At 46.0% G+C, this 27,972-nt stretch overlaps 1 protein-coding gene and 1 long non-coding RNA gene across 2 annotated transcripts in view; one reads left to right on the plus strand and one right to left on the minus strand.

The window, feature by feature from the left end:
- Window positions 1-27,972, plus strand: part of exoc3l1 (exocyst complex component 3-like 1) — a 92,582-nt gene that overhangs the window by 50,882 nt on the left and 13,728 nt on the right. Inside the window, exons 5-12 of the mRNA XM_060838259.1 lie at window positions 6,824-6,944; window positions 9,519-9,644; window positions 12,984-13,084; window positions 15,761-15,868; window positions 17,000-17,150; window positions 18,952-19,074; window positions 21,227-21,382; window positions 22,721-22,845. Of these exons, the coding sequence (XP_060694242.1) occupies window positions 6,824-6,944; window positions 9,519-9,644; window positions 12,984-13,084; window positions 15,761-15,868; window positions 17,000-17,150; window positions 18,952-19,074; window positions 21,227-21,382; window positions 22,721-22,845 (1,011 nt within the window). The remainder of the gene's footprint in view (window positions 1-6,823; window positions 6,945-9,518; window positions 9,645-12,983; window positions 13,085-15,760; window positions 15,869-16,999; window positions 17,151-18,951; window positions 19,075-21,226; window positions 21,383-22,720; window positions 22,846-27,972) is intronic.
- On the minus strand, window positions 330-27,968 carry LOC132824022 (uncharacterized). The gene is made up of 4 exons (XR_009645630.1): window positions 27,920-27,968; window positions 17,628-17,736; window positions 10,416-10,523; window positions 330-1,173 (listed from the first exon to the last, which is right to left on the minus strand). It is a non-coding gene; the product is annotated as an uncharacterized LOC132824022 (long non-coding RNA).

A 27,972-nucleotide genomic window follows, 5' to 3' on the forward strand; every position in this document is an offset into this window, starting at 1 on the left:
GTGTCCAGTTCTGGGTACCACACTTTGAGAAGGATGTAAAGCATTTAGAGTGGATGCAGGAAATGTTTACCGGCACGGACCCAGAGATGATGAACTTCAATTTACTGGGATAAATTGCCAAGGTCTGATTGAGGTGCTCAAACCATGAGGGACCTGGAAAGAGCAGATAGGGAGAAACTGTTCCCATTGGAAGAAGGGTCGGGTGATTGGTAGAGGCATACATGACAAGAGGAGGAAAAACATAGGCTCTGACCACTATTTTCCAAAACTGTGCTGTACAAGGATGGTAGATGTGACCAGTTCCCCCAGTTTCACAAAAGGAGATGGGAGTAGGTGAAGTACAGGAATCCACAACGCCAAAACACAATCCCAACACACTTCAAGAAACAGAAACTGATCAGGAGCAACCAGTGTCAATTTCCCAAAGCCAGCTCATGAAGGATCGAGAGCTGAACATCTGCAATATCTTCTTCAGATAATAATGGGCAGATCTGAGCAGCTCGAGATAGGACAAAAGTATTGGAGCGTAGGCGATGAGAGGCGTCTTTACAGAATTAAGGGGTATGGATAGGGTTAATTGTAAATGACTTTTCCCTGGGACGGGGGAGTTCAAGACGAGGGACACATTTTTAAGGTGAGAGGAGAGACATTTAAAAAGGACATGAGGGGCAAATGGTTTACACAGAGCGTGGTTCGCATGTGGAATGAGCTTCCTGAAGAACTGATGGGCACAATTGCAACGTCTAAAAGACATTTAGATAAGTACATGAATAGGAAAGATACGGGCCAGGATCAGGCAGGTGGGACTAGTTTAGTTTGGCATTACATTCAGGCAGGACTGGTTGGACCGAAGCGTCTGATTCCATGATGTATGGTTTTATAACTCTATTACAGTTATAGCTACAAGAAGTTGCTGGGAGACCTTTGCATACAAGTGATGACTTAAAGATGTGACTTGATGGAGATTTCCCTCATTATAAATTGTGGTACAAAATCAGTTCTGAGGAAGGATCACTGGACCCAAAACGTTAACTCTGCTTTCTCTCCATGGATGCTGCCAGACCGGATGAGCTTTTCCAGCAATTTTTGTTTCTGTTTCTGATTTACAGCATTCACAGTTCTTTTGGTTTTTCTTTATAAATTGTGGTAGTCTGTTTCTGCAGGTCTCTGATACTGTAACAAGAATGTACAAAATTAAGGTTTTCAATATGGTAGCATAGTGGTTGTGTTTCAGCATTAGTAACCCAGACATGAGGTCAAATCCCACCATATCCGCTAGGGAAGTTAAAGTCTGTTAAATAAATCACTGGGGGGTGGAATAAAAGCTAATATTTGTTGCAACAATGAAGCTATTGGACTCCTGTAAAAACTCATCTGGTTTACTCATGTCCTTTAGGGAAGAAAATTGTCCATTCTTACCAAGTATGGCCTAAATGTGATCCCATGTTTGTGTTTAATTGTCCTCTATCTAGTAAACCACTCAGTTGTATTAGACAACTATGAAAGGAATTCCAACTGAGGCACCAGACATGACTAAAACACAATGCGATTAATCCTGTAAAGGCTTGCTCACTGAAATCCAGGGAATGGTTGGCAGGTTTGTGTGTCACACACTCGTTGTGCTCACAGAATTCAAACCATGTTGCAGACTCCTCCATCACCTTTCCTATCGCACCGGCAAGGCAGCCCCACTCAAAGTGGTGACACAGTGGTTACATAGCAAGGGAGCAGTTAGCCTCAGGGTCCTCAATTCCTAACCCCTGAACTCCAGATCATTTGATGCCCTCCCCTGGCTGACATATCGGCACCCCTTCTCCACGTTGAACAGCTTTTTGAAAGAAGCATGAGGGAGAGGAGGAAATAGAGACACATCACCAGCAACTAAACGAATGAGAGAGCGCAGGATCAGGAGGCAGTAACCATCAGATAAGATTGCACGAGAGAGAGAACGCAGACACCAGGTACAATACAAAGAGAAGAGGATAGAAATCCAAGATGGACATTGTAGGAAGACTGTGAGGTCATTGGTTGTTATACAGCTGTTGTTAGTGACTGTGTTCCAACACCGGTTAAAAGCCTATCTGGTTCGCTGGTCTCCTTTGAAGAAAGGGACTGCCGTCCTTACCCGGCCTGATCTATGTGTGGTGCCAGACCCACAGCAATGTAGTTGACTCTCGACTGCCCTCTTAGCAACTAGGGATGAGCAATAAATGCTGACCTAGCCAGTGACACGCTCATCCCATGAATTAACTTGAAAAAGAATTTATTCATTGGAGCGTGGGAAGTTGAGGGATAACCTTATAGAGGTCTATAAAATCATGAGGGGCACGGATAAAGTGAATAGCAAAGGGCTGTTCCCTAGGATGGGGGAATACAAAACTGGAGGGCATAGGTGAGAAGGGAAAGATTTAAAAGGGACACAAGGGGAAAATTATTTTCACACAGAGGACGGTTCGCATTTGGAGTGAACTGTCAGAGGAAGTGGTAGATGTAGGTACAGTTGCAACATTTAAAAGACATTTTGACGTACATGAATAGGAAAGGTTTAGAGGATATCAGACAAACACAGGCAAGTTTGTAGTTTGAGATTATGGTTGGCATGGACTGATTGGACCGAAGGGTCTGTTCTGAGCTGTATGACTCTATGATTAGTCATTTTAAAAAGTATCCATCTCTTAATGAGTACAAGGCAAAGAGAGAATTTATAGACACACAGAGGGAGCTGGTTTGTGAGTAAGGGCTAAGAATTTCTAGGTTCTGATAATCTCTAGTTTTCAGTTAAGGATAAGGTCAATGTAATTAAAGTTCCTGTAAGTAGAATAACTTGTAAGTTTAAATGACAATAATACAGGCCAAGGAATGTCAATCCTTGGCAAGCAGGGTCTTGTGGGTACTTCCTGTGACCTAGATGTGCCTCTGTACAGAAAAGGTCACCAACTGCACACTTTCAGAGATCGAGTAGATTCACTGAGGTGCATCTGAGAGGCTGAGACCTGAACAGATAGCGCAGTCAGGCAGGGGTAAGTCAGGCAGCAAAGCAATGGCTGACCACCAGGCAGCTCACAGGAAAGGCAGGAGTCTCCCAGCGGTCTCGCTCGCTAATTCGTTTTCCCTCCAGCATATCAATGAGGATAATAGATTAAACCAGGGGCACTATGGCTAGCCTGGCTGCACAGGAAGGGAGGTGGAAGAGTGCAAGAGCAATTTTGATAGAGATTCTTTCCTTAAGGGAAAAGACAGGGGTTTCTGTCACTATGAACACGTTTCCGTGATGGTACGTTGCCTCCCTCGTACTAGAGTCAGGGACGTTTACAGAGTAGCCCGACTGAGTGGGCCAGAGATCGGGGTCCATGTTAGTCCTAACAATTCTCGAAGTAAGAAGCTTGTGGTCCTGCTATCAGACTTTAGGGAACTAAGGAGTAAATTAGCGACGGGACCTCTAACTTAGTGTCCTCTGAGTTATTCAGTGCCCCGTGCAAGTTAGTTACTGAAATAGGAAGACAAGACAGATGAATGCATGGCTGGAAAGATGGTGCAGGAGGGAGAGCTTTGAATTCCTGGGAGACTGGGGCTTGCTCTGGGCAAGTTGGCACCAAGCCAGATGGTTTACACCTAAACAGAGCTGGGACTGAGTTCCTTGTAACATATTGATAAGGGTATAAACGAGTGAATCAAGGAGGAAGGACCAAGAGAGAATAATAGAAAGTATTATCAGGGTGGAAAAAATACTAGGAGAGGCAGAAATTAGAAGGTGTTCAGAAAAGAAAGGAAAATGGAGGCATTTGAAGACCATAGCAACACTGGAGAAAAAGCTTGGTTCAGAGGATTGAAAGGACAGTATTGATTTGGCAAGAGCTATTGAACGAGAAAGATGCATGATTACGTTGCTCAGTATAATGTAAGGACCTGTCAGCTCCTGACCTTATTTCAAATGTGAATAAGTGACACAGATCCCAGAAGGGACATGAGAGTGACTGTCCTAGCATTTGAAGGCAACAAGAAGCCCCTAGTGACCTTAATGTCACTGATAATCCGAGGAAAGCTCACACAATGGAAAATGGTTGCAGTTGTTGGACGCCTCAGCCCCAGGACATCTCTGCCGGAGTTCCTGACGGTAGTACCTTAGGCACTAACTTGGACCTTCTGTCCATCAGAATGCCACGAGTGGGATGTTCGCTGATGATTGTACAATGTTCCGCACCACTCGCCACTCCTCAAATACCGATATCAATGATCTGTAGAGCTATGCAGGTATACAGCACAAAATCAGGCCCTTTGGCCCAACTCGCCCGTGCTGACCAGGTTTCCTAAACTGAACCTGTTGCCTGTATCTGGCCCACATCCCTCAAAACCTTTCCTATCTATGTACCTGTCCAAATCTCTCTTAAATGTGGGAATTGTACCAGCCTCTAACCCCAATAGGCTAAATGGACTGGCTTTTACCAATATCCTCAATGTTTTCGTGGGATTGTTGGATGTTGAAAGAGACATTTTGCCAATGTTTTGCGTCTTGCAGTCATCAATATAGCATTGTAAAGGGAGGAGAAAGATTTTACTTTGTATGGAAACAGTGTTGATTGGTTTAGAGGTGAAAAACTTCAACAAAATGTATATTTTTTTCCCCCACAATTCCACCTGACCAAATAGCAGAGTAGTTATACCAGACCATAATTTGTCAGGGTGGGTTGGCTAAGTCTCCCAGCACCTATTCCTGTGCACCTTTCCATTGGAGGTCACTTGGTGCTGGAGTTTCATTGTAAAACAAGGTACTACATGGCTCAGTGCCTGTTGTGTTGAATGGGAGTCCTCCCTTCAATGCTGAGGGTTGCACATACTGGTAGTCTGCTAGTAAATGACAGGGAACATCGCTCACAGTGTTCCTGTTTAATTTGGCTGAAATGGTGGCTGCCAGTCACCAGGGAGAACAGCAGTAGCTGGACGACAGCAAAGGAAAATAGATTTATTTGTCAATCCCTGTTCTGCCTCTGCGGTATCTAAAATTCTGTTATCCATTCCATGTTGTTATTCTTGCAAATGCTCTCTTCTTGAGACATAGTTGATATCTCACTGCACAGAATAGATCTTCCTGAATAGAGCTGAGCCAGACTTGGATGTTCCTGAGCTGACCCTAGTCCATGTCATGTGACAAAGAGAGTTGCTTCAAGAGATATCAAGTAGCACAGAAAGCCAGTGTTGAGCCCAGAAGGTGCCAACGAAGATGGAGAAAGCTGGGTTTTGATTGGCAAAAGAAGGACTGAGTCAACATACTGCAAAGATAGCTCTGATGATTACAAAGTCACTCTTAAAAATGTTGCTCTTAAGGCTGAGATATTTGACACAGTTACCAACCAGCGAGGAAGGGTCTATTTCTGGAAGGGTTTTCGTCTGCAATATCTTCAACAGAAAACCCAGGGCTGGAGTCCTGAAACTCTGAGCCTTCCCATCAGCACCATACAGAACAGAAATCACCATTTATTACCCAGACTACAACATAACCAAACCTTTGAGGCTGACATCAATATAAAACTGACAGAGTACAGCATCATTAGAAGCAGCACGTTTTGACATTCAGTCATAGTCCTTAAATCCTGAAATGGTGGCTCAGTGGTTAGCACTGCTGCCTCACGGTGCTAAGGACCCAGGTTCAATTCCAGCTTTGGATGACTCTGTACACACTTTGCACATTCTCCCCGTTTCTACGTGAGTTTGCTCCAGTTTCCTCCCACAGTTCTAAGATGTGCAGGTTAGGTGGATTGGTCATGCTGAATATGGGGATAGGGTAAGTGGAATGCTCTTCAGAGGGTCAGTGCAGATTCCTGGGCCAAATGGCCTCTCCATGCACTATATCTGCCTGTTCAGGGACCCTAAGCTAATGTTCAATAGAAAGATGTTTATTTTACTGGATTAGTTATCCAGACAACTGGACTAACGATCTTATAGATGTGGGTTCAAATCTTACCAGAAGAATTTAAATTCAGTCCATTAAATAAATTAGGAATAAAAAAGTTAGTATCTGGAGCTGTGACCCTAAATCCATCTGGTTCAATAATGTCACTTAGTGAAGGAAATCTGCCCTCCTTACCTGGTCGGGCCTATGTGTGACTGCAGCCCCACAATAAAGTAATTGATTCTGACCCAGCAAGCCGCTTGGTTGTATGAGAATCTAGCACCACGACAGACTGCAGCAATTGCTGCATCTCCTGATGTCTCATCACCACCTCCTTAGGGGCAATCTGTGGTGGATATTAACCCCTGGTCTTGCCAGTGATGCCCACATCCTATGGGTTAATAACCATTTTTTTTCAAGCAGGTAGCCCTCACATTCCCCCACACAAAAGTCATTGTACACTTCAAACCTTTGGATGTTGCTGTTATAAAGCTGACTTCGTAAAATGGATCATTGCACCAAAAGTAAAGTTGTAACGGCCTGTATATCCTGGGAGAATGATGCAGGCGGATTGGACAGTAACAATCCCAAAGGGAATACTTAAAACGGAAAAAAGCTGCAGGTTTATGGAGGGATGGACTAATCGGGAGAGCCAGCACAAACAGATGTCTGGGCTGCACGTTTAATGATTAAAAGTCACTCTCAGACAAATCATCCTTCGTCTTGCCCTCCTAACCACAAAATAATCTTGCTCAGTGTGGACAGGAAGCCTCCTCCTCTCCAAGGGGGAAGAGCCCCACCTCTCAAGACATCATCACGTCCAGTACATTGCTGAGGAATGTTAGTCGTTTGTGATGTTTTTCCTGTAGTGGTGTTATCGCAACCTGGCTTCCTGTTTTCCATTCCTTTTTGTTTCTCCCCCACCCGTCCACACAGCCATCCGAAGATGCTGGCTCACCCTGACCTCTCTCCTGATGTCGACATTGTGTCACCGGGACCCCTGATTTCCCAAGATGCACTGGAGCAGCTGCAGAATAAATATGTCGGTGCTGTCCGGGTGAGTTGGAGACCTTTCCTGAAAGGGCTTTTAACTTTGGTAGGGTCCACTGAAACTTACATTTCTCAGCTGCAAAGCGCAAACCTGAGCTTCAAGGGGGAAACAAAAGTACAGAAGAGTCATACAGCACGGAAACAGACCCTTCGGCCCAAAGGAAACAAGTCCCACCTGCCTGTTCTTGACCTGAATCTCTCCAAACCTTTCTTGTTTGTGTATTTATCTAAGTGTCTTTGTAAGTTTGAGATTAAATAAGGCGGTGGCTCACTTTGAGCTCATAGGTACAATCCTCAGCTGACGTCTGGAATCGTTTAATCTCAAAATTGGATTCCATTATCTAACCCAGAGTCTTGGGATGGGCAGGGTGGAGAGCAGGCATGGCTATAGGACTCAAAAGAGCACAGATCAGTCTGGGTTTGGCCCCTGCAGATAACCTCCTGAGGAGAGAAGAAAAACTGTATAGAGAACCATGCCATAGGAGGAGGGATCTCACTCAGTCAATTACACATAAGGAAGAACATCTTGGCCCAACCAGTTCATCTTCTCCTTCTTCAGCAGTCCTTCCACCACCTGCCTGTCTTATCCCTGGATCCCCTTACTATTTCTCCATTACTAATCAATCCATCTGTCCCAGACGTAGGGCCACAACCACATCCAGGTTTAATTTCTCATCAGCGTGTTTGCCCATCCCCTTGACCAGCCCATCATGAGATGGGACTTGAACTCGGGTTTCCAGAGGGAGGAGCATTCAAAATGGATTCCACCTCCGTGGACTGTTCACTATGTGGTTAGTGCAGTCAATACCCTTGTTCCTCCGGTAACCACAGAGTACTGGTTGTCAAATGTGCTAGTGCCTCTGAGTCAAGTATCGGTCAACACTCATATTGGCCACCCTCTATCGAACACTGTTGACATGGCATCTAATTTATATGTCAGCCAAATGATTGGCTGGGTGTACCACCTCATGCATTGTGAAACTCAACAGTGATTGTCACTGACTGGATATTCCCACGAAGCTCGGCCTGATGACCTGCTGGAACTATACGGCCTCCAACCTGTCAGGTTTCAAACTCCCTCTCCAGCAGAACACATCTAATAGGCTGTTGTTCAGTTGGATGGTGGTTGAGTTGTCCCAAAGTCCCAAAGGCAAAAGCCATATCTATTTTGGTACATCCATTCTGGTATAATTGTGAGGCTATCCATTTTAGTCAGAGGAATAGAAAGACAATGTCTTATCGAAATAGAGAGAAACTTCAGAATGCTTCAGCACAGAGGGATCTTGGTATCTTTGTGTATGATTCACAGAGAACTGGGATGCAAGGTACAACAAGTCATAAGGAAGACAAATGGAATTTTGCCATTTTTTTGTTAAGAGAATAGAGTATAAATATAGGGAGATGATTGCTACACCAGTACAAGGCATTAATGAGACCGAACGTGAAGTATTGCACACATTTTTGATCCCCTGACTTGCTGTGGGATGTAGTTGCTTTGGAGACAGTTCAGAGGAGATACGATTTTGATTCCAGACATAAGGGGCTTGTTTTATGAAGAGAATTTTAGACTTATTCTATCTGGACATTAGAAGAATGAGAGGAGACTATTTTTCCTGGAGCGTCAGAGGCTGAAGGGTGACCTTATGGAGGTTTATAAAATCATGAGGGGTATGGATAGGATAAATGGGCAAGGTCTTTTCCCTGGGGTGGGGGAGTCCAGAACTAGAGAGGTTGGCATCATGCAGATGGTGGTATGAGTATGAAACAAGCTGCCAGAGGAAGTAGTGGAGGCTGGTATAACTACAACATTTAAAAGGCATCTGGATGGGTACATGAATAGGAAGGGTTTAATAGGATATGAAACAAATGGGATTCCTGATGAAGGGCTTATGCCCGAAACATCACTTCTCCTGCTCCTTGGATGCTGCCTGAGCTGCTGTGCTTTTCCAGCACCGCACTCTCGGATATGAGACAAATGCTGGTAAATGGGACTAGATCAGTTTAGGATATCTGGTTGGCACAGACAAGTTGGACTTAAGAGTCTGTTTCCTTGCTGTACACCTCTCTGACTATCTAATTGATGTATATATGAGATGCCAAAGGTGATTAATGAAGCAATCTAGAATGAGAGGTCATAGTTTTAGGTGAAGGGGCAGCAGATTTAAAACAGAGATGAGGAGAAATACTTCTCTCAAAGGGTCATGAATCTGTGGAATTCAATACCCCACAAGTGTGGTGGATTCTGGGACACTGAATAATCTGAAAGGGGAGATAGGTGGATTTTTAATTACTGAGGGATGGAAGGGTTATGGGGAGGGGGCAGGAAAGTGGAGTTCAGACCAAATTGAGATCCGCCATATTGAATGGGCGAGCAGGCTCAAGGGGCTGAATGGCCTACTCCTGCTCCAAGTCATTAAAGGAGATGGAAGGAAAGGTCAGGTCTTATGCCCTCTCCATCGGAAGTGGAAGGATTGCTCTGAGTGGGTGCTTCAGTTGGGAGAGAGCCAGCCCAAATTGTCAACTGAGTCCAAGTTGAATGATCCAAATGGATTACTGGGTTGTCATTGTTTGCTCACCCAAGGTGGCAGTGTCGGACTGGATGCAGAAAGCCCTGGAGGCAGAGGTGAACGACTGGTACCGAGAGGAGGAGCCCGAGTCTGACCATGAAGGTTACTACCACTCCAGTCTGCCTGTGATTGTGACCCAGGTCAGTATGTGAGCCCAAGTGCATTTCCACTGCTCTGTGTCGGGCTCTGTATGTGGAACATGATGTGCTATATATACTGCTGGGGATCAGCAACCAGGTGAGGGCTCCTGGTCTAAATGGTCTCCTTATTTTCATTATCAAGGAATGGTGACCCCCATCAATAGACTGTGGTTCCTTGTTATTCATGGAGGGAGCACAAGGATGTGGCTCTGAAGTGGATGATGGTATGATCTAGAATGGCAGCGTACACGTGAGGGGCCAAATGGCTCCAATATTCCCATGTTTCTAAGAACAGAAGACCCTTGAATTGAAATTAAGTCTTCAATGAGCCCCTTCCACACAGAATGATCAGGCACATCAGAGTACATTAGACTCATAGAAGATCATGGTGCTCCTGATCTGGTGATCTGAAGTCCAGGTACCTACCCTGTACCCTCTAAGACTCTCAGTGGCCCCTTCACTCCCTGACACACCTATGTAATCCTTGACAGGGAGATGGAGGGTGAAAAGAGACGGAGGGTGAAATCAGGCAGCATAACTGAACCCGCTCCATCTTCACCCAAATATCCATGCACAGTTACAGATGAATGGAGCAGAAACCCTCTCTGATACACGCTCCCACCCTTAACCCAGGGATATTGAAACCAAGTGGTATCGGCCTGTAGCTTCCCCCACCTTAGAGGCTCCAGCGTTAGGGTAAAAAGTGCATCCCAAGACTATACTTCAGGAGTGGGGCCTGACCATAGGCAGTCTGCTACATCAGTCTCTCACCTGGTTAGCACTGTTCCTGGAGTCATGACAAAATTTTATCAAGGTACGTGAAGACACAAATTTGTCTGTTGGATAGTCCCAGGTGAACAGAAGACACTGACCAGGTTCCTGTATTTAAACAGAACTACTACCTATTACAAATTAGGTCATTTAATCACAAGTAGACAATTATAAACAATCAATGTAAGCTCTACTAGTTACAACTCTAAGCTATTTCTGAAGCCCTTACACACGTACATTCACATAAAGATTTAAAGCGTTGGTGTTATGGGTAGAGGAAAAGCAAATATTTCAAATAGTTCAATTGTATTATTCCTCAGAATTCAATAGGGTGTTCCTTTTGTTTACCAAGTCCTTTGGTTCTCTGGTCTTTTCACTTCTTTGCGGGAGTCACAGAGCAACTGGCTCAAAGTGTCCGACTCATTGTTGTACAGCTCATTGCAGCTGGGTGGGAGGAAGCAACTGGTTTCCTTTAACTTAAGGTATTTTACTGGAGAGAGAGAGTGAGAGAGAGAGAGAAAAACACACCACCCCCACTTCCAAAGATCCAAACTGCATCATTCATACCCACAAGCTTTTCAGGAACCAATCAAAGAGTTGTTGTCGGGCAGATGCCATTTGCCATCCACAACTGGTCACAGTTCCACAAACCAATCAGCAACCTGTTGCCAGCCGAATCTTTCTCTGTATGCACACCCCAGTACAAGGTTGTCTTCTCTTATACCTCCCACACTGCTTATAAAGCAACAGTGTAAACACAGCCCTTAATGAGGAACTCACTTTTTAAAATTGTAGCGATTCCTGCCTAAGTCCCAGGCTAGAGAAAGATAGGATCGATTTGGATTATATTCACTGGAGTTTAGAAGAATGAGGGGAATCTCTCTGAAATTCTAAAGGGACGACACGGGGCGGGAAGGAAGTTCCCCATTGACCAGGGAGTCATGGGCGGCACGGTGGCACAGTGGTTAGCACTGCTGCCTCACAGCGCCAGAGACCCGGGTTCAATTCCAGCATTGGGTGACTGACTGACTGACTGTGTGGAGTTTGCACATTCTCCCCGTGTCTGCGTGGATTTCCTGCATGTGCTGCGGTTTCCTCCCACAGTCCAAAGATGTACAGGTTAGGTGAATTGGCCATGCTAAATTGCCCGTAGTGTTAGGCAAGGGGTAAATGTAGGGGTATGGGTGGGTTGTACTTTGGCGGGTCGGTGTGGACTTGTTGGGCCAGGGGGGCCTGTTTCCACACTGTGGGTAGTCTAGTCTAGTCTAATCCAGGGCTCACAGTCTAAGAATATGGGGTAGACTGTAACTAATCCAGCCCCTGAGGAAAGGCCCCAGCTATGATGGGTTCCCCTCTTAAATACTTTTCCCCCCTCCCCCAACCCACTCCTCCCCTCTCCCCACCAATACTCCTCTTGGCTCATCGTAACGTTTTAGGCCCTGGTGTTTTTTCTTTGAGAAGGATTCTGTAGACTAGAAAGAGAAAAATTATTTCCTCTGGTGGAACTTTCTGGAATGAGGAGACCTATTCTACCGCAGATTTAGAACTCTCTTGTCCCTGGCTGATGTTAGGAAGAGGAGGATCAGTGCATTGAGGTCAACTGAAAAGACACAGTCTTTATCATAGAGTTCCTTACAGTGTGAAAATAGACCATTCAGCCCGACAAGTCCACACTGACCCTCCAAACTGTAACCCACCTAGACCCATTCCCCTACATTTTACCCCTGACTAATGTGTGAAGGGCCAAATGGTCTCTTTCCCCACTGTAGGGATTCTACAATATGCACGCAGCCTTTCACTCACTTACAGTAGTGGAAATCTGAACCTACGTTCCTTAAAAATGGAGTGACAATGTTGACACTGATGGTGTTTCGCTAAGCAAGGAGGGATAGCAGCTAATCAATCTTGATATTGAATGGCGTTACAGGTAAAGGAGGAGAAAGCCGTCTTCTGTTCCTCCAATCCCCACCAGTATCCTAAATAAGACCAGTAAACTGATGAGAGATTGACAGCACCTCTCAAACCCACAATGTAGAAAGACAAGGTCAGTACATACATGGGAACACCAGCCCCTGCAGGTTCCCATCTGAGCCACTCAGCATCCTGGCTCGGACATATATCACTGTTCCCTCACTGTCAATGGATCAAAATCCCGGAACCCCAGGCCTAATGTCACTGGGAATGTCCCTATGTCTCAGACTGCTGTGGCTCACCACAATTTTCTCAATTGGGAATTAGCAACAAATAAATGCTGGGTCAGCCAACAACGTCCACATTCTCAAGGGTTAACTTAGAATCGAGATAGTGATTACATAATTAGTATAGGTCATTACCTCAATTACTGATACACTCAGTATTTGGTGTAAGTGTGTATAACCTTACCAATGAGAGAAAAGTACTCCATAGCACAGTTCCTGTATATCCTTGGTCACAGCGATAATAACTGAAGTTTTAAAGAAAGTGAATAAATGGTCAGATGATGGGAGACGTTGGCGAAGATTGCTATATGTTGTGGTGCCTTTCGTGAATGGTTGTCTTGACTTTTGAACTTTGACCTTTGCTATCCAGATGCTGGAAGAGAATGTCCAGGTGGCGATGGTCATCAGTGACTCTCTCAGGGACCAAATGGTCACAATGGCCCTGCAGGAGTTGGAGTCCTTCCTGTGCAGGTAACCGGTGAACATAGGTAATGACGCAGTGGTTTGTACCTTGACAGCTCATTAGCGTGACCATCAAAATGTGAGAAACGTGTCCTGGAACGTCACACTTTCCTGACCCAGATTTGTTGATGTTAAATAATGGTGTTTTGGTGAAGGATAAAGTTGAAGTGTGTTTGCAAGGGACAGTGGACAGCTTGAATAGCCAAACTGTGATGGTATCGAACTTGTTCACCAATGCATGTTTGTTCAATCCACTCGCGGCTCTGCCAATCTCTTTCCAATCGCATTCCCTGAAATCCTGGTAAGATCAGCCAATGATGGCATCTCTCCAGGATACCTGATGATCATTGCATTTACAGATTAAGAGACCACTAGTGCAAGTTTACCCAAGCAACTGTGAGCCATTCAATTTGGACTTGAGGTCAACGTTTGGGCTGAAAGGTTATGCTCATTTCCGTGATTGTGTTTGCAATGCTATTCGCGATGCTGAACGACTGTGTAATTCAACCAGGGAGGCAGGGGGAGGGGGTGCAACACAAATTGATGTGACCCTACACACCTCTTAAAGCCAGCCTGTGCCACTTGAAGTCAGACAGACTGCACCTCCGAAAGGTATGGTGCATACTGGCTGCTGCAGGGGTCTGGAGCTGTGTTGTGTGGGAAACGTTGGGAGACCTTCAGGAAGAACTCGAAAAGGTGCAACATGTGAGATGGTGAAGCCTCCAGGTTTTCAGAGACCCGCACTTCAGTGCCCAGTTGACACACCAGGTCAGCTGTTCAAGGAGGCTGTTGACTGAACCAACTTTTCACCAATCCTCCAATAACCTTCCCATCAACCAGGAGGTCATCAAACACAACGATCGTGCAACTTAGCCGGTGATGCCAGGAGATAGCGCTGGTGAGAATGTTGGATCTCCCAGCTGAATGCAAGTCGAGCTTTATGTATTTCTCTCCATAACACCAGAGTTAGGCTGTGATTGATGTTACAATCTGCCTACTCAGCACTTTCTCGCCGGTGATCTGCATGGTCCTCATCTTGAGCGAGCCCCTCACAGTTTCTAACCTGAATGGCTCGGTGGTTAGCACCACTGCCTCACGGCACCAGGGACTCAGGTTCGATTCCAGCCTTGGCCAACTGTCTGTCTGGAGTTTGTCCATTCTCTCTGTGACTACAAGAGTTTCCTCTGGGTGCTCCAGTCTTCTCCCACAGTCCAAAGATGTGCGGGTTAGGTAGATTGGCCCATAGTATGGAGGCATGGTGGGTTAGCCATGCGAAATGCAGGGTTACAGGGCTCGGGTAGGGGATGGGTCTGGCTGTGGACATGTTGGGCCGAATGGCCTGTTTCCACACTGTAGGGATTCTATGAAAACCAAATCAGGACAGGACTTATACAGTTAACAATAGGGCCCTGGGAGCCTTGTCGAACAAAGGGACCTAAGGGTGCAAGTGCACAGTTCCCTGAAAATGGAGTCGCAGGTAGACAGGGTGGTGAAGAAGGCGTTGGCATGCTTGCCTTCATTGGTCAGAGCATTGAGTGTAGGAGTCGGGAGAGCATGTTGTAGCTGTACAGGAGATTGATGAGGCCATTTTTGGAACATTGCATACAGTTCTGGTCACCATGCTATCGGAAGGATGTTATTAAATTAGAATGGGTTCAGAAAAGTGTTCCGAGGGTGTTGCCAGGGTTGGAGGATTTGAGCTATAGGGAGAGGCTGAACAGGCTGGGGCTGTTTTCCCTGGAGTGTTGGAGGCTGAGGGGTGACCTTATAGAGGATTTATAAAATCATGAATAGGGTGAAAATTCAAAGTTTTTTCCCTGGGGTGGGAGAGTCCAGAACTAGAGGGCATAGGTTTAGGGTTAGAGGGGCAAGATATGAAAGGGACGTAAGGGGCAACTTTTTCACACAGAGGGTGGTGTGTGTGTATCGAATGAGCTGCCAGAGGAAGTGGTGGAGGCTGGTACGATTACAACATTTAAAAGGCATCTGGATGGGTATATGAATAGGAAGGGTTTAGAGGGATATGGGCCAAGTGCTGGCAGGTGGGACTTGGACAGATTGGAATGCCTTATGGCAGTGGACAAATAGGACCGAAGGGTCTGTTTCCGTGCTGTCTGACTGTATGAGACCCAGCCCTTCCAGGACCAAATCCACCAGGTGCTAGGGGGCCATGGTTTGTGTCTTGAAGTCCTTACCATGAGTCAAATGTGGTATCACGTCGCACCAAATCATTCCCCATCCAAGGATATACTGAGTGACCTATCTTGAGGAGGAAGGTACCATAAAACCCAGATAATCCACAGCTTTTAACTATACACCAACTCTATCTAGCAGATAATACTGGACAGAGATTGCAGACTGTTTGTGGGAGGATGGAGATACCACATGTCAGGTAACACGGGAATTAATTTCTGCCGAATACCTCCCTTTCTGTGTGCCCCACAAACTTAGATCTCTCGCTAATAGAGGGAAACTGCTCCGGCCCTGAGTGGATTGCGGTTCATTAGCTCCTCTCTGTTAGCTTACATCTCCACAGATTCTGCCAGACCTACTGAGTATTTCCTGCATTGTCGATTGGTGCTGGATATAGGTGGCTGCCCAGTGAACAATGGGGACGGTGAAAGTGATGGGAGCTCTCCCTGAACCTTTCTCATCTTCTCTGTCCTTGATGTACCCTTCCCACAGGTTCCGAGAGGCGGTGATCAGTTATGGTAAAGAACGACAGAAGCCCTCCCAGCCCAAGTACTACTTGCTGTATCTGCTGGCTGATGTTAACAACTGTATAGCAATCAGGTACGTGACCAGCAGAGGGAAGGAAAGACTCATCTTCATCATGGCCACCAGACATCTCCAAACACTATACACCCAACGAGGCTCTTATTGAAGTTGTTGGGAAGTCAGGAAAGTAGCAACCAATTTGAACACTGTGAACAGCAGAGTGGCATGTTGGCTCAGTGGTTAGCACTGCTGCCTCACAGCACCAGGGACCTGAGTTTGATCCCAGCCTCGGGCAACTGTCTGTGTGGAGTTTGCACGTTCTCCCAGTATCTGCGTGGGTTCCCTCCAGGTGCTCTAGTTTCCTCTCACAGTCCAAAAGTTAGGTTAGGTGAATTGGCCATGCTAAATTGCCCCATAGTGTTCAGGGATGTGTAGGTTAGGTGCATTAGTCAGGGGTTAAATATAGGGTAGGGGAATGGGTCTAGGTGAGTTACTTTTTGGAGGGTTGGTGTGGACTTGTTGGGCTGAAGGGCCTGTTTCCACCCTGTGAGGATTCTGTGATCAGACAGATTATGTGGCTTGAGGGATAAATAGTTTCCAGGTCACTGGGGGAGGGGGGGCTGGGTAAAAAAAGCCATTGGATCTTCTACATCCATCTGAGCAGGTAAATAGCAACTCGGTCTGATGTCTCATCTGAAACACTGCTCCTCCAGCAACACCGCACTCCCACAGTTCCGTGTTAGCCTGTCGGCAATTATTTCTGTTCTGTTTGTCCAAGGAGTGGGAGTTAAATCCTACGACTCAGAGGTGAGAGTGCTCCTAACTAAGTCACACATTGTCCGAGTCTCCCGTACCACTAATCACAACTGCACTGTACTTTTGCAGGTGCAACAACACTGGAGTAGGCCATTCATCCCTTCAAATCTGCTCTCTCATTCATGTCAACCTCATCTCACCTTCTCACACTATCCCCCCACTCTTTATCTTTATATAAAACCGATGAACCTCAGTCTTGTAATTCGTCAATGACCGAACATCCATAGTCCTGCTGGGATACCATCAGTGATCTGTTAGCGTTCACACACAAAACACAGGAGGCTGTTCCCCCACATCAGGAAGTGGGTGGGGACCAACCTCATTCTACATGGACAGGTGCTGCAACTTTGACATGACTCCTCTCCCTCCCAACCCTACTTTGTGTCTCAGGAGATGCATCCAGTGGCTGCAGCAGCAAGGCAACCAGGGTTCCCATGGCGACGGCTGCAATAAGTTACCTCAACCCATTGATACGGCCTTGGACCGAGCAATGAAAAAAGGCTGCAGGCTGCTGATAGATGAGATGCTGTCAGAACTCCAGGTACTGAACTGTACAGGAACCTGAGAGGATTGGGGTGGGCTGAATGTTGGAGAACCAGAATCCAATTATTGTATGCAGCAACACAATGTTTCCTGCCGCACGGTTAGCAACCCAGATTAATCATCCAGAGAACTGTGAGTTCAAGGACATTTGAAAGCTTGTCATCAATTGAAGTTGGTGTCAAAATCAAACCGGTTCCCTTTTGCCCTCTTACCCAGGCCCTCATCAACATCAGCTGAAGGGCTTGGCAACCCACAAAGTTGTATGAAGCAAAGCCCTGCTTTGCCAATGAAGCCCATACCTCAAGGTTTAATAGTATTTAAAAGAAGCTGTCAGTTATTTTCAGAAGAGGTCTGATATCGAGCCTTTCGGTCCACTCACTGTGGTGAGGTGAAGTTGCGATCTGCTGGTCACGTGAAGACTCTGGGGGTGTAGGATGTGCTGTCAGTGCATTGTGCCACTACTCTGACCACTCACCTCCCTCGTTCTAACCCCTGTCCTGATGCCTCATGGGATTGACTTGTGGCCTTGTCAGTCAAGTGCTGGCGTGAAGACAAGTTGTAACTGATTCTCCCTCATGAGAGACCTAGGTAATGAATAGAGTGGGAATTAGTCTCATGGAGTTAGAGGGAAGGTGTTGGCCCAGTGGTATTATCAACATATTATTAATCCAAACTCAACAGGTTAGGTCTGGGGATCTGGGTTTGAATCCCATTGTTACAGACTTTGGAGTTTAAATTCCATTTTTAAAAAAGTTAGGAATGATGACCATGAAACTGTTTCCAATTGTTGGGAAACACCCATTTGGTTCGCTAATGCTTTCCAGGGAAGGAAATCTGCCAAACTTACCTAGTCTAGCCTATACGGTGGCACAGTGGTTAGCACTGCTGCCTCACAGCACCAGGGATCAGTGTTTAATTCCTGCCTCGGGCCACTATCTGTGTGGAGTTTGCACATTCTCTCTGTGTCTGTGTGGGTTTCCTCCGGGTGCTCCGGTTTCCTCCCACAGTCCAAAGCGGTGCAGGTCAGGTGAATTGGCCATGCTAAATTGCCCGTAGTGTTAGGTGCATTAGTCAGGGGTAAATGTAGGCAATGGGTCTGGGTGGGTTGCTGTTCGGAAGGTTGGCGAGGACCTGTTGGGCCGAAGGGCCTGTTCCCACACTGTAGGGAATCTAACCTAATCTACATGTGACTCACAGCAATGTGGTCGACTGTTAACTGTTAAATAAATACTGACCGAGCAATTTTGGGAATAAGTAAAGGGAAAACTCTTCAGAACTTGGTATTTGGAACATTGCTGGGACAAACCTGGTGGGAGCTTTACTCTGGATCTGGCTCTGTCCTGGGGGCTTTTAATTGGGACAGTATAGAGGGAGCTTTGCTTTAGGGTTTTAAAGAGTAAAGGGAGCTTAACTCTATCTCTAACCCTGTGCTGTCTCTGTCTTGAAAGTGTTTGAGAGGGGACAGGCTAGAGGGAGCTTTACTTTTCTTTTAGAGGAGTAGATATAGCTTTACATTCATCTTAAAAGCCTACAGGCAAAGCTGCTTTTATCTTCAATGAGAAAAGAAACCTTACTCTGTATCTATCCCCATGCTGTCCCTGTTTGATGGGGACAGTGCTGAAGAAGCATTGCCCTGTATGGTAACCTCCTGTTGTCCTTGCCCTGGGAGTGTTTGTTCCAGTTCGTGGTTACGGAAAAAGCAGTGCGTTCCATTGCCCAATCTTGAGCTCTTTCATCTCAATAATCATTATGAGAGTTGTCACAATGTTGGAAATTAAACTTGTGAATGTTTCCCCCAGCCCCACTTCCTCCAGCTGTGGTCTACGTCCTGGTTCTGTGGCTCTGATATTATCGACTCTATCTGCACTGTCATGGAGACACACTGTGGTCACTTCGGCCACATCAGGGAGCCCATCTTTCAGGTGAGCAGCAACCTTTTTTTTATTTCACTCACTGTCTTTCCCCCTCCTTTTATATCTCCTTTAACTAAATAATACAGCCTCCTCTAAGAGATTAGAAGTTGGGCCCACAGCAAAGATCCTGTCAATCAGCCCAAGTGTTTGTTGCTCTAGCCACTTCTGGAATGCACTGGATAGTGGCACTGCCTTGGACCTGGGAGGTCTGGGTTCAAATCCCACTCCAGAACACCGATGGTCAAAGAGAGTGGTCATAATGTAGCTCAAACAGCATCAACTTGTTAAATCTTACAACAGAAGGAGAAAGTGAGAGACATTCTTTGAGATAGAAATGAAAACTCCAGACTACAATGTTAATGTTACCATGGCAACCTGGGACTCCTTGGGTGAACTGTAACCCCAGTGCAACAGCATCCTCTACTGGCAGAGATGTGCTGCTACATCAGCATTTAATTTCCCCCTTTTTTCATGTTCCTTAAAGGTGCCCAAAGGGAAAATATTATCATCAGTGTCTGTGGCAAAGACCTCTCAGTGAAAGATTATCTTAATGCCTTTTCTATTCAGTCCCAACATTGTAGGGGTAATTGAGAAGGAGAAAGTTCTGCAAGAGTCAGGTTATTTCTCAGATATTCCTGACCTTGTACTCCATAGGTTTGTGAGGAAAAGCATCTCAGGGCCACTACCACAGGTACCCACTCCGGGCAAGAATAATCCAACACACTCCCACTTGTATACTCCTGTACACCTACACCTGTATATACTCACACACCTACACTTCGGCTCATGTACCACTGTGGGCACACATTCGGTCACGCTTATAAAGGGCTCTGCTGCTCAGAAAAGCACAAGTGTACACAAATATGCTTCAATTGCCTTACACACACACACACACACACACACACACACAATATAAAGGTCTTTTCCCTGGGGTAGGGAAATCCAATATTAGAGAGCATAGGTTTAAGGTGAGTGGGGAAAGATTTAAAATGGACTTGAGAGTGACTATTTTACACAGAGTGTGGTACGTGTATGGAATGAGCTGCCAGAGGAAGTGGCGGAGGCTGGTACAATTGCAACATTTAAGAGGCATCTGGATGGGTATATGAATAGGAAGAGTTTGGAGGTGCTGGCAGGTGGGACTAGGTTGGGTTGGGATATCTGGTCGGCATGGACGGGTTGGATTGAAGAGTCTGTTTCCATGCTATACAGGTCTATGATTCAGTGACTCTATGACTACTTGAACTGAAGCAGTGGCCCGAATAATCTGGGCTCTGTTTTTTAATGCTTTCCATTCACTCAGCTGTACCGCAGACACTCTGAGGCTCTGTAACCACCCTGCCGACTCCACACAAACTGAGAATTGAGTACCGTACTATTGGACCCATGTGATTTACACAAAGTATTTCCAGAAAGCATGCAAGGGTCGGGAGGGAGGGAATATTAAACAGGTGACGAATAAACCTGAAAGAGGGAGAATCAGGCCTGAAAATATGAAGCCCACTGCTTCATTTTCCAAAAACATACTTTGTTCTTAAAACTTGTAAAAGTAAAATTCAAGATATTTCACACTGAAGGGTGCAGAAGGTACAATGAAAAATCTCTGGAACTGGAGGTGCCTCACTATAATTGCAATAGGATCCCTTCAGTGTGGAAACAGGCCATTTGGCCCAACAAGTCCACACCGACCATCTGAAGACTATCCCAACCTGACCTATTGCCCTAGCTAATCCACCTAGACTGTACATCCCTGAACACAGCACGCAATTTACCATGGCCATTTCACCTAACCTGCACATCTTTGGACTGTGGGAGGAAACCGGAGCACCCGGAGGAAACCCACGCAGACACAGGGAGAATGTGCAAACTCCACACAGTCACCTGAGGCAAGAATTAAACCCATGTCCCTAGCACTGGGAGGCAGCAGTGCTGAGCCACCCTGCCATCCCAAATAGGGTATCTATAATGAACATTCCTTGCCAAGCCCACGGGCTGAAGGGGTAACACCTAGATGCTTGTGATATTAGAGCTGAAAGGGATTGGCTTACAATGGTACAGCAGCAGCAGCTGTCCCAGGTTGTAGTACATCCCTCAGTGTGTAGGCCGTTACCTGGTCAGGCACAAGGTGTAACCTCGCTCTGTGTGTTTGCTGACTCCACAGTTCATGCTGTCTGAAGGCCTCCGTCTGGTAATCATTGATTATGTCCGCACGCTGGTGCTGAGGAAGATTGTCTGCAAAAACCCCACGGAACGAGAGAGGCTGTCAGACAGAATGGCCCGTGACGCAGAGAAACTGCACAAACTCTTCTGCAATCTGGTGAGTTCTAATATTTTGATCAGTTCTTACCGAGAAAACTTTGATTGTAAATGACCGAGCACCACAGCACTGACAACTCTAGATATCAATGAGGAGCAGCCCTCTAATTCTTCCTCACTACACATTAGTTACAATACCCAGCCCCTTCAAGATTGTTGCCTGACTACACTACACGTGGGCTCATCTTAAAAGGGCGCCTGGATGCGCCAAGCATGTTTGTTCCCCTGCACAGCTATGTACCCACACACAGCATCGAGGGAACATTGACATAGAGCTATGAAGGTGATTTCCCTCAAGTCGAACCAACCCAGCTCGTCTCAAAGGCAGCATCAGTCTCAATCTCTATTTTACCTTCATAATAACTATTCCAACACGTCCTTTCCTGGTTCCATTCCTGAAAGTTGTCAAATCGATGAAAGTTTTCATACTGTCAACTCCAATCTTTGACTTTCACCAAGCTGAAGTTTGGCCTTATACTGCCCCCTAGTGTGGTGAAAAGGCAGTACCCAACCTATCCACCATAATACCTCAACCTCAACATTTCTTCATGTACCTTATATTTTTATATGGGCCTATCTTGGTCCTGAAGTTTATAATTCTATAATATTTTCAGCATGATTGAGGAGGAAGGACAGGGTGTTTAATTGAAATTAAAATGATTAGTTTTCATTTTGCTGGAAACAAAAGTAATGTAAAATCATAAACATGTTCTTACAAGGTACTGTACATGCATGTACACAGGTATACATAGAAATACAGGCACACACATACAGAGACATACACATAGTCACACAGACAATCACAAGCAACTGCAGATTGACATAAATATGCAAACACATGCAGGCATGCAAAGATTGCATTAGAACATTAGCACAGAGACATTCAGACATATATACTGAACAAGACATATAGTGCACACAAACACAAAGATAAGCAGCCACATACCCATATCTATAACCATGTTTACAAAGATACATGTACACAGGTAAACATGTATACATATATAGACACAGATACCTATACACATTCACACGCACGTATGTGCACACACACACACAAACACTCACACACAAACACTCTCTCACACGTACAAACACACACAAACAAACTCACACACACCCACACACAGACACCCACACTCTCTCTCACCCACACACACCCACACAAATACATGCACATACAGAAGCACTCACACATTTAGATCCAGTTTACACAAACACTGAGACACCCAAAAGGTTCAGTCTTCCTCTGGTCACAGCTGAGGAGAGTGCATGGAGTGAGCTTGACATTACACTATCCCCCTCCCAGTGAATGGTTCGATCCCTTTCCTCCTTACAGGGACTAGAAGAACCTGATCGCCTCACCAGTGTGATCTCTTCTGTATCGGAGCTTGTGAAACTGAAGGATACTTCCCTCCTCAGTCTGGAGGTCTCCTGCCTTGTAGCCAATTATCCCGATATCAGGTAACTCTTCCTCCAGGATATATCCAGTGCCTCAGCCCGGCCCAACTGATCCACCTCCAACAGAGGGTCTGCTGGGATCGATGATGTTGTACTGCTCGCTTGGATCCCAATACAATTTGACCTTTGCACTCCTAAGCCAATGTGGCTTATTGGCTGGGAGTGTGGGACGGATGTATACAGCCAGTGGGGGCTGGGGGAGCTTCTTTTGTGTTGTGAGTGATTAAAGTGAAGAGCTGCTGTTATCTGCAGCCATGATAGCCCTCACCCTGTCAGGGATATTTTGTTCAGTGTTTTGAGCCAACAGGGAAACATTCCCAATAGAAAGGCAGTCCTTCCTCCCTGACTAAAACAGATGAAAGGGAGTGTGTTAAATACTCATTCTACATCTGTGGGTGTTGCTGACAGGTCCAGTATTTGTTTTAATGGAATTACATTGGGTATGTGGCACCGAAACAGGCCATTCAGCCCAGCTTGTCCATGCTGGTGTTTATGTTCTACTTAAGATTCGTCCCACCTTTTATCACCTAAATCTACTACTGTAACCCTCAAGTCCATCTCCCTGTAAATGCATCTATGTTGTTCCCTTCACCTGCACCCTGCAGTAAGTAGTTCCATATTCTAGACTAGATTAGATTACCTACAGTGTGGAAACAGGCCCTTCGGCCCAACAAGTCCACACCGACCCGCCGAAGCGCAACCTACCCATACCCCTACACTTACCCCTTTACCTAACTCTACGGGCAATTTAGCATGGCCAATTCACCTGACCCGCACATGTTTGTGACAGTGGGAGGAATCCAGAGCACCTGGAGGAAACCCACGCAGACACGGGGTGCAAACTCCGCACAGTCAGTCGTCTGATGCGGGAATCGAACCCGGGTCTCTGGCGCTGTGAGGCAGCAGTGCTAACCACTGTGCCACCGTTCTCACCATTCTCTGGGTTAAGAGGTTCCTCCTGAATTTCCCATTGGATTTTCCGGTGATGATCCTGCATGGATGCTATCCCTCATTGCCCTGGGGAAGTTGATCTTTGGCCTTTTTGAGTCATTACAGTATGGCTGAAGAGGGTGGACCTAGTCTCAGTCTCACAATAAGGGACAGCTTATCTATAGCTGAGTTGAGAAGATGGGCAGGACCTATACACTTAATGGTAAGGTTCTGGGGAATGTTGCTGAATGAAGAGACCTTGCAGGTTCACAGTTCCTTGAAAGTGGAGGTGCAGGTAGACAGGTTAGTGAAGAAGACGATTGGTAAACTTACTGTTGAGTGTCTACCTGGAATCCAGCTGCTGCAGCTCTTTTTGTCTCGAGAGGTAGTGGTGGAGGCTGGTACAATTAGAACATTTCAAAAGCATCTGGATGGGTATATGAATAGGAAGGGTTTAGAGGGATATGGCCCAAATATTAGGATATCTGGTCGGCATGGACAAGTTGTACCAAAAATGTGATTTTTAGTGGGCGGCACGGTGGCACAGTGGTTAGCACTGCTGCCTCACAGCACCTGAGACCCGGGTGCAATTCCCGACTCAGGTGACCGACTGTGTGGAGTTTGCACGTTCTCCCCGTGTCTGCGTGGGTTTCCTCCGGGTGCTCCGGTTTCCTCCCACAGTCCAAAGATGTGTGGGTCAGGTGAATTGGCCATGCTAAGTTGCCCGTAGTGTTAGGTAAGGGGTAAGTGTAGGGGTATGGGTGGGTTGTCCTTCGGAGGGTCGGTGTGGAACTTGTTGTTCCACACTGTAAGTAATCTAATCTAATCAAAGGGTCTGTTTCCATGCTATATATCTCTATGACTATGACTCTATAGGAGTTGGGAGGTCATATTACAGCTGTACAGGACATTGGTTAAGCCAATGTTTAAATTATGCTTTCAAATTTTACTTTAGGAAAGATGTGGTTAAACTTGCAGGGATTCTGAAAAGATTTGCAAGGATAGGGAGAGGCTCAACAGGTTGGGTCTATTTTCCCTGGAGCTTTGGAGGCTGAGGGGTGACTTTATAGAACTTTATTAAATATGAGGGGAATGAACAGGGTGATTAGTTCCCCAGGGTAGGGGAGTCCAAAGCTAGAGGGCTTAGGTTTAGGTTGAGAGGGGGAAAATTTAAAAGGGACATAAGGGGCAATGTGTTCACACAGAGGGTGGTACGTGTATGGAGTGAGCTGTCAGAGGAAGTGATGGAGGCTGGTACAATTACAGCATTTAAAAGACATCTAGATGGGTATATGAATAGGAAGGGGTTAGAGGAATGTGGGCCGAGTGCTGGCAAATGAGACTGGATTAGTGTGAGATATCGAGTCAGCATGGACAAGTTGGACTGAAGGATCTGTTACTGTGCTGTACATCTCTGTGACCCTCCAACCTTTTTGTAACACCACATTTACCAATATATCATGATTTAAATAATACTCTACCTTTCTGTTTTTCACAGCAAAGTGAACATAGCCTCCTCATCCTCTTGATTTGTCTAAATTCTTTGACGCCATCGATCACACCACCCTCTAATGATAGCCAGAGAATCGCCGGCAATGGTTTCTCTTCCCACTCCTGCACTGGTACCTTTGGTATTCATCAAAAATCGATCTTTGGTCTTCTATCCCTTGTTGACATAGAGTCATAGAGACACAGAGTCATACAGCATGGAAACAGACCCTTCAGTCCAACCAGTCTGTGCTGACCCTGATCAGATTTGGTTTTCACTCTAATTCTAATGGCGCCCAGTTCCACTTCCCCACCAGCCCTCTCAAAGTTCACCATTGTTCCTTAGTCATCCAATTATACCCAGTATTGGCGAGTAGAAATTTCTGTGTTTTGGGAAGATCGAAGCCATTGGTTATGGACCAGCTCTGTAGCATCTTCAGATTTTGCCCAGACTCAGCTCATCTGCTGCTGAAACCTCTCTCACGTCTCAACTCTTCCAAGGCTGTTCTTCCACATCTCGTCAACTTGACATCTTCCAAAATCCTGATGTCTGTGCCTTCACTCGCGGCCAGTCTCATCCCCCATCGTCCCTGAGCTCACTCATCTACACTGGCTCCCAGTCTTGGTTTTCCAATCCTCACCCATGCCTACAGATGCGTCCATGGCCTTACCCTTTCCTACCTCAGTGATTTCCATATACCTCCCTGCACTGCTCTAGTCTGGCCTGTTGGAATCCTCGATGTTCATCATTCTACCCTTTGACTGCTGTGCCGTCAGTGGCCAGGCCAGCAGTTCTGCAGGTCCCCCCCAACACATATCCTTCATTCTCTTCTTCACTTTCCCCCTTTAAGGCAATCTTTTACCAAGCCTTTCGTCACCTGACCCGCTTTCTCTTTATGGAGCTTGATTATTTTCTTCTAGAATGCTGTTGTGAATCACCTTGGGACAGTTAGGGCGGTGCAGTGGCTCAGTGGTTAGCACTGCCACCTCATAGCGCCTGGGACCAGGGCTCAATTTCAGTCTTGGGGGACTGTCTGCGTGGAGTTTGCTTTTTCTCCCTGTGTCTGTATGGGTTTCCTCACAATGTCCAAAAATGTGCATTGAGGTGGTTGGATTGGTCATACTAAATTATCCTGTGCATAGTTTAGGTGGATTGGCCCTGGTAAATTGTCCTGCTGTGTCCAGGGATGTGCAGGTTAGGGTGGGTTGGCCATGGTAAATTGTACTGTCGTGTCCAGGATGTGTAGATTCAGATGGATTGGCCATGGTAATTTGTCCTGTGGTGTCCATGGATGTGTAGGTTAGCGTGGATTGGCCATGGAAAATTGTCCTGTTGTGTCCAGGATGTGCTGGTTAGGATGGACTGGCCATGGTAATTTGTCCTGTGGTGTTCAGGGATGTGTAGGTTAGGGTGGATTGGACATGGTAAATTGTCCTGTAGTATCCAGGATGTGCAGGTTAGGTGGATTGACCATGATACATTGTCCTGTAGTGTCCAGGGATGAGTAGGTTAGGGTGGATTGAGCATGGTAAATTGTCCTGACGTGTCCAGGGATGTGTAGGTTAGGGTGGATTAGCCATGGTAAATGTCCTGTGGTGTTCAGAGATGTGTAGGTTATGGTGGATTGGCCATGGTAATTTGTCCTGTAGTATCCAGGATGTGCAGGTTAGGGTGGATTGGCCATGGTAAATTGTCCTGTAGTGTCCTGGGATGTTCAGATTAGGATGGTTTGGCCATGGTAAATTGTCCTGTGGTGTTCAGGGACGTGTAGTTTAGGGTGGATTGGCCATGGTAAATTGTCCTGTGGTGTTCAGGGATGTGTAGGTTAGGGCAGATTGGCCATGGTAAATTGTTGCAAGGTTTATGAAGGTTTGTAGCTCAGGTTGAGGTTTAGGGTGTACGTTTGCTCGCTGAGCTGTAGGTTTGATATCCAGACTTTTCATTACCTGGCTAGGGAACATCATCAGTGGCGACCTCCAAGTGAAGCGATGCTGTTGTCTCCTGCTTTCTATTTATATCTTTCTCCTGGATGGGGTTCCTGGGGTTTGTGGTGATGTCGTTTCCTGTCCGTTTTCTGAGGGGTTGATGGATGGCATCTAGATCTATGTGTTTGTTTATGGTGTTGTGGTTGGAGTGCCAGGCCTCCAGGAATTCTCTGGCATGTCTTTGCTTAGCCTGTCCCACCACCGACTCTGAAAATACAACTGGGAAATTGCGCGCCAAAAACCGCTTTTCAAACAAGCAACAAATCAAGAATGGACAGACGCAGTAGAACAAGCCACAAACACCAAACAATGACAAACACAAATAAAGAAAAATCAAGACCTGAAGTAAAAACTGGACAAACTCACAAAAAAAGACAAAACTGATAACACAGGGGCATGGGTAAAGAACTATCAGACTGAACCCTATCAGACACTGAAGAAGCGGTACTAGTCAAAGGATTAAATTTCAGTTACCGAGACGCTGACAAGAAGGGTTTCCCAGCGGCATTAGAGACCACATTGAAGGAAAACAATCTCACGGAAGGAACACAACAAACTACCAGACAGACAGTTGCACCTACTCTGAGCCGAAAAGGGGAAGGAAACAAACTGAACACACAAGAAAAGAAAGCCCTAGAAAACCTCAAAAAAGACAAAAACAACGTTATATTACCTGCAGACAGAGGTCGGCTCACAGTTATCCTGAACAGAAGGGACTACATCGAG

This window comes from Hemiscyllium ocellatum, chromosome 17 (genome assembly GCF_020745735.1).
Source record: "Hemiscyllium ocellatum isolate sHemOce1 chromosome 17, sHemOce1.pat.X.cur, whole genome shotgun sequence".
Lineage (NCBI taxonomy): Eukaryota > Metazoa > Chordata > Chondrichthyes > Orectolobiformes > Hemiscylliidae > Hemiscyllium > Hemiscyllium ocellatum.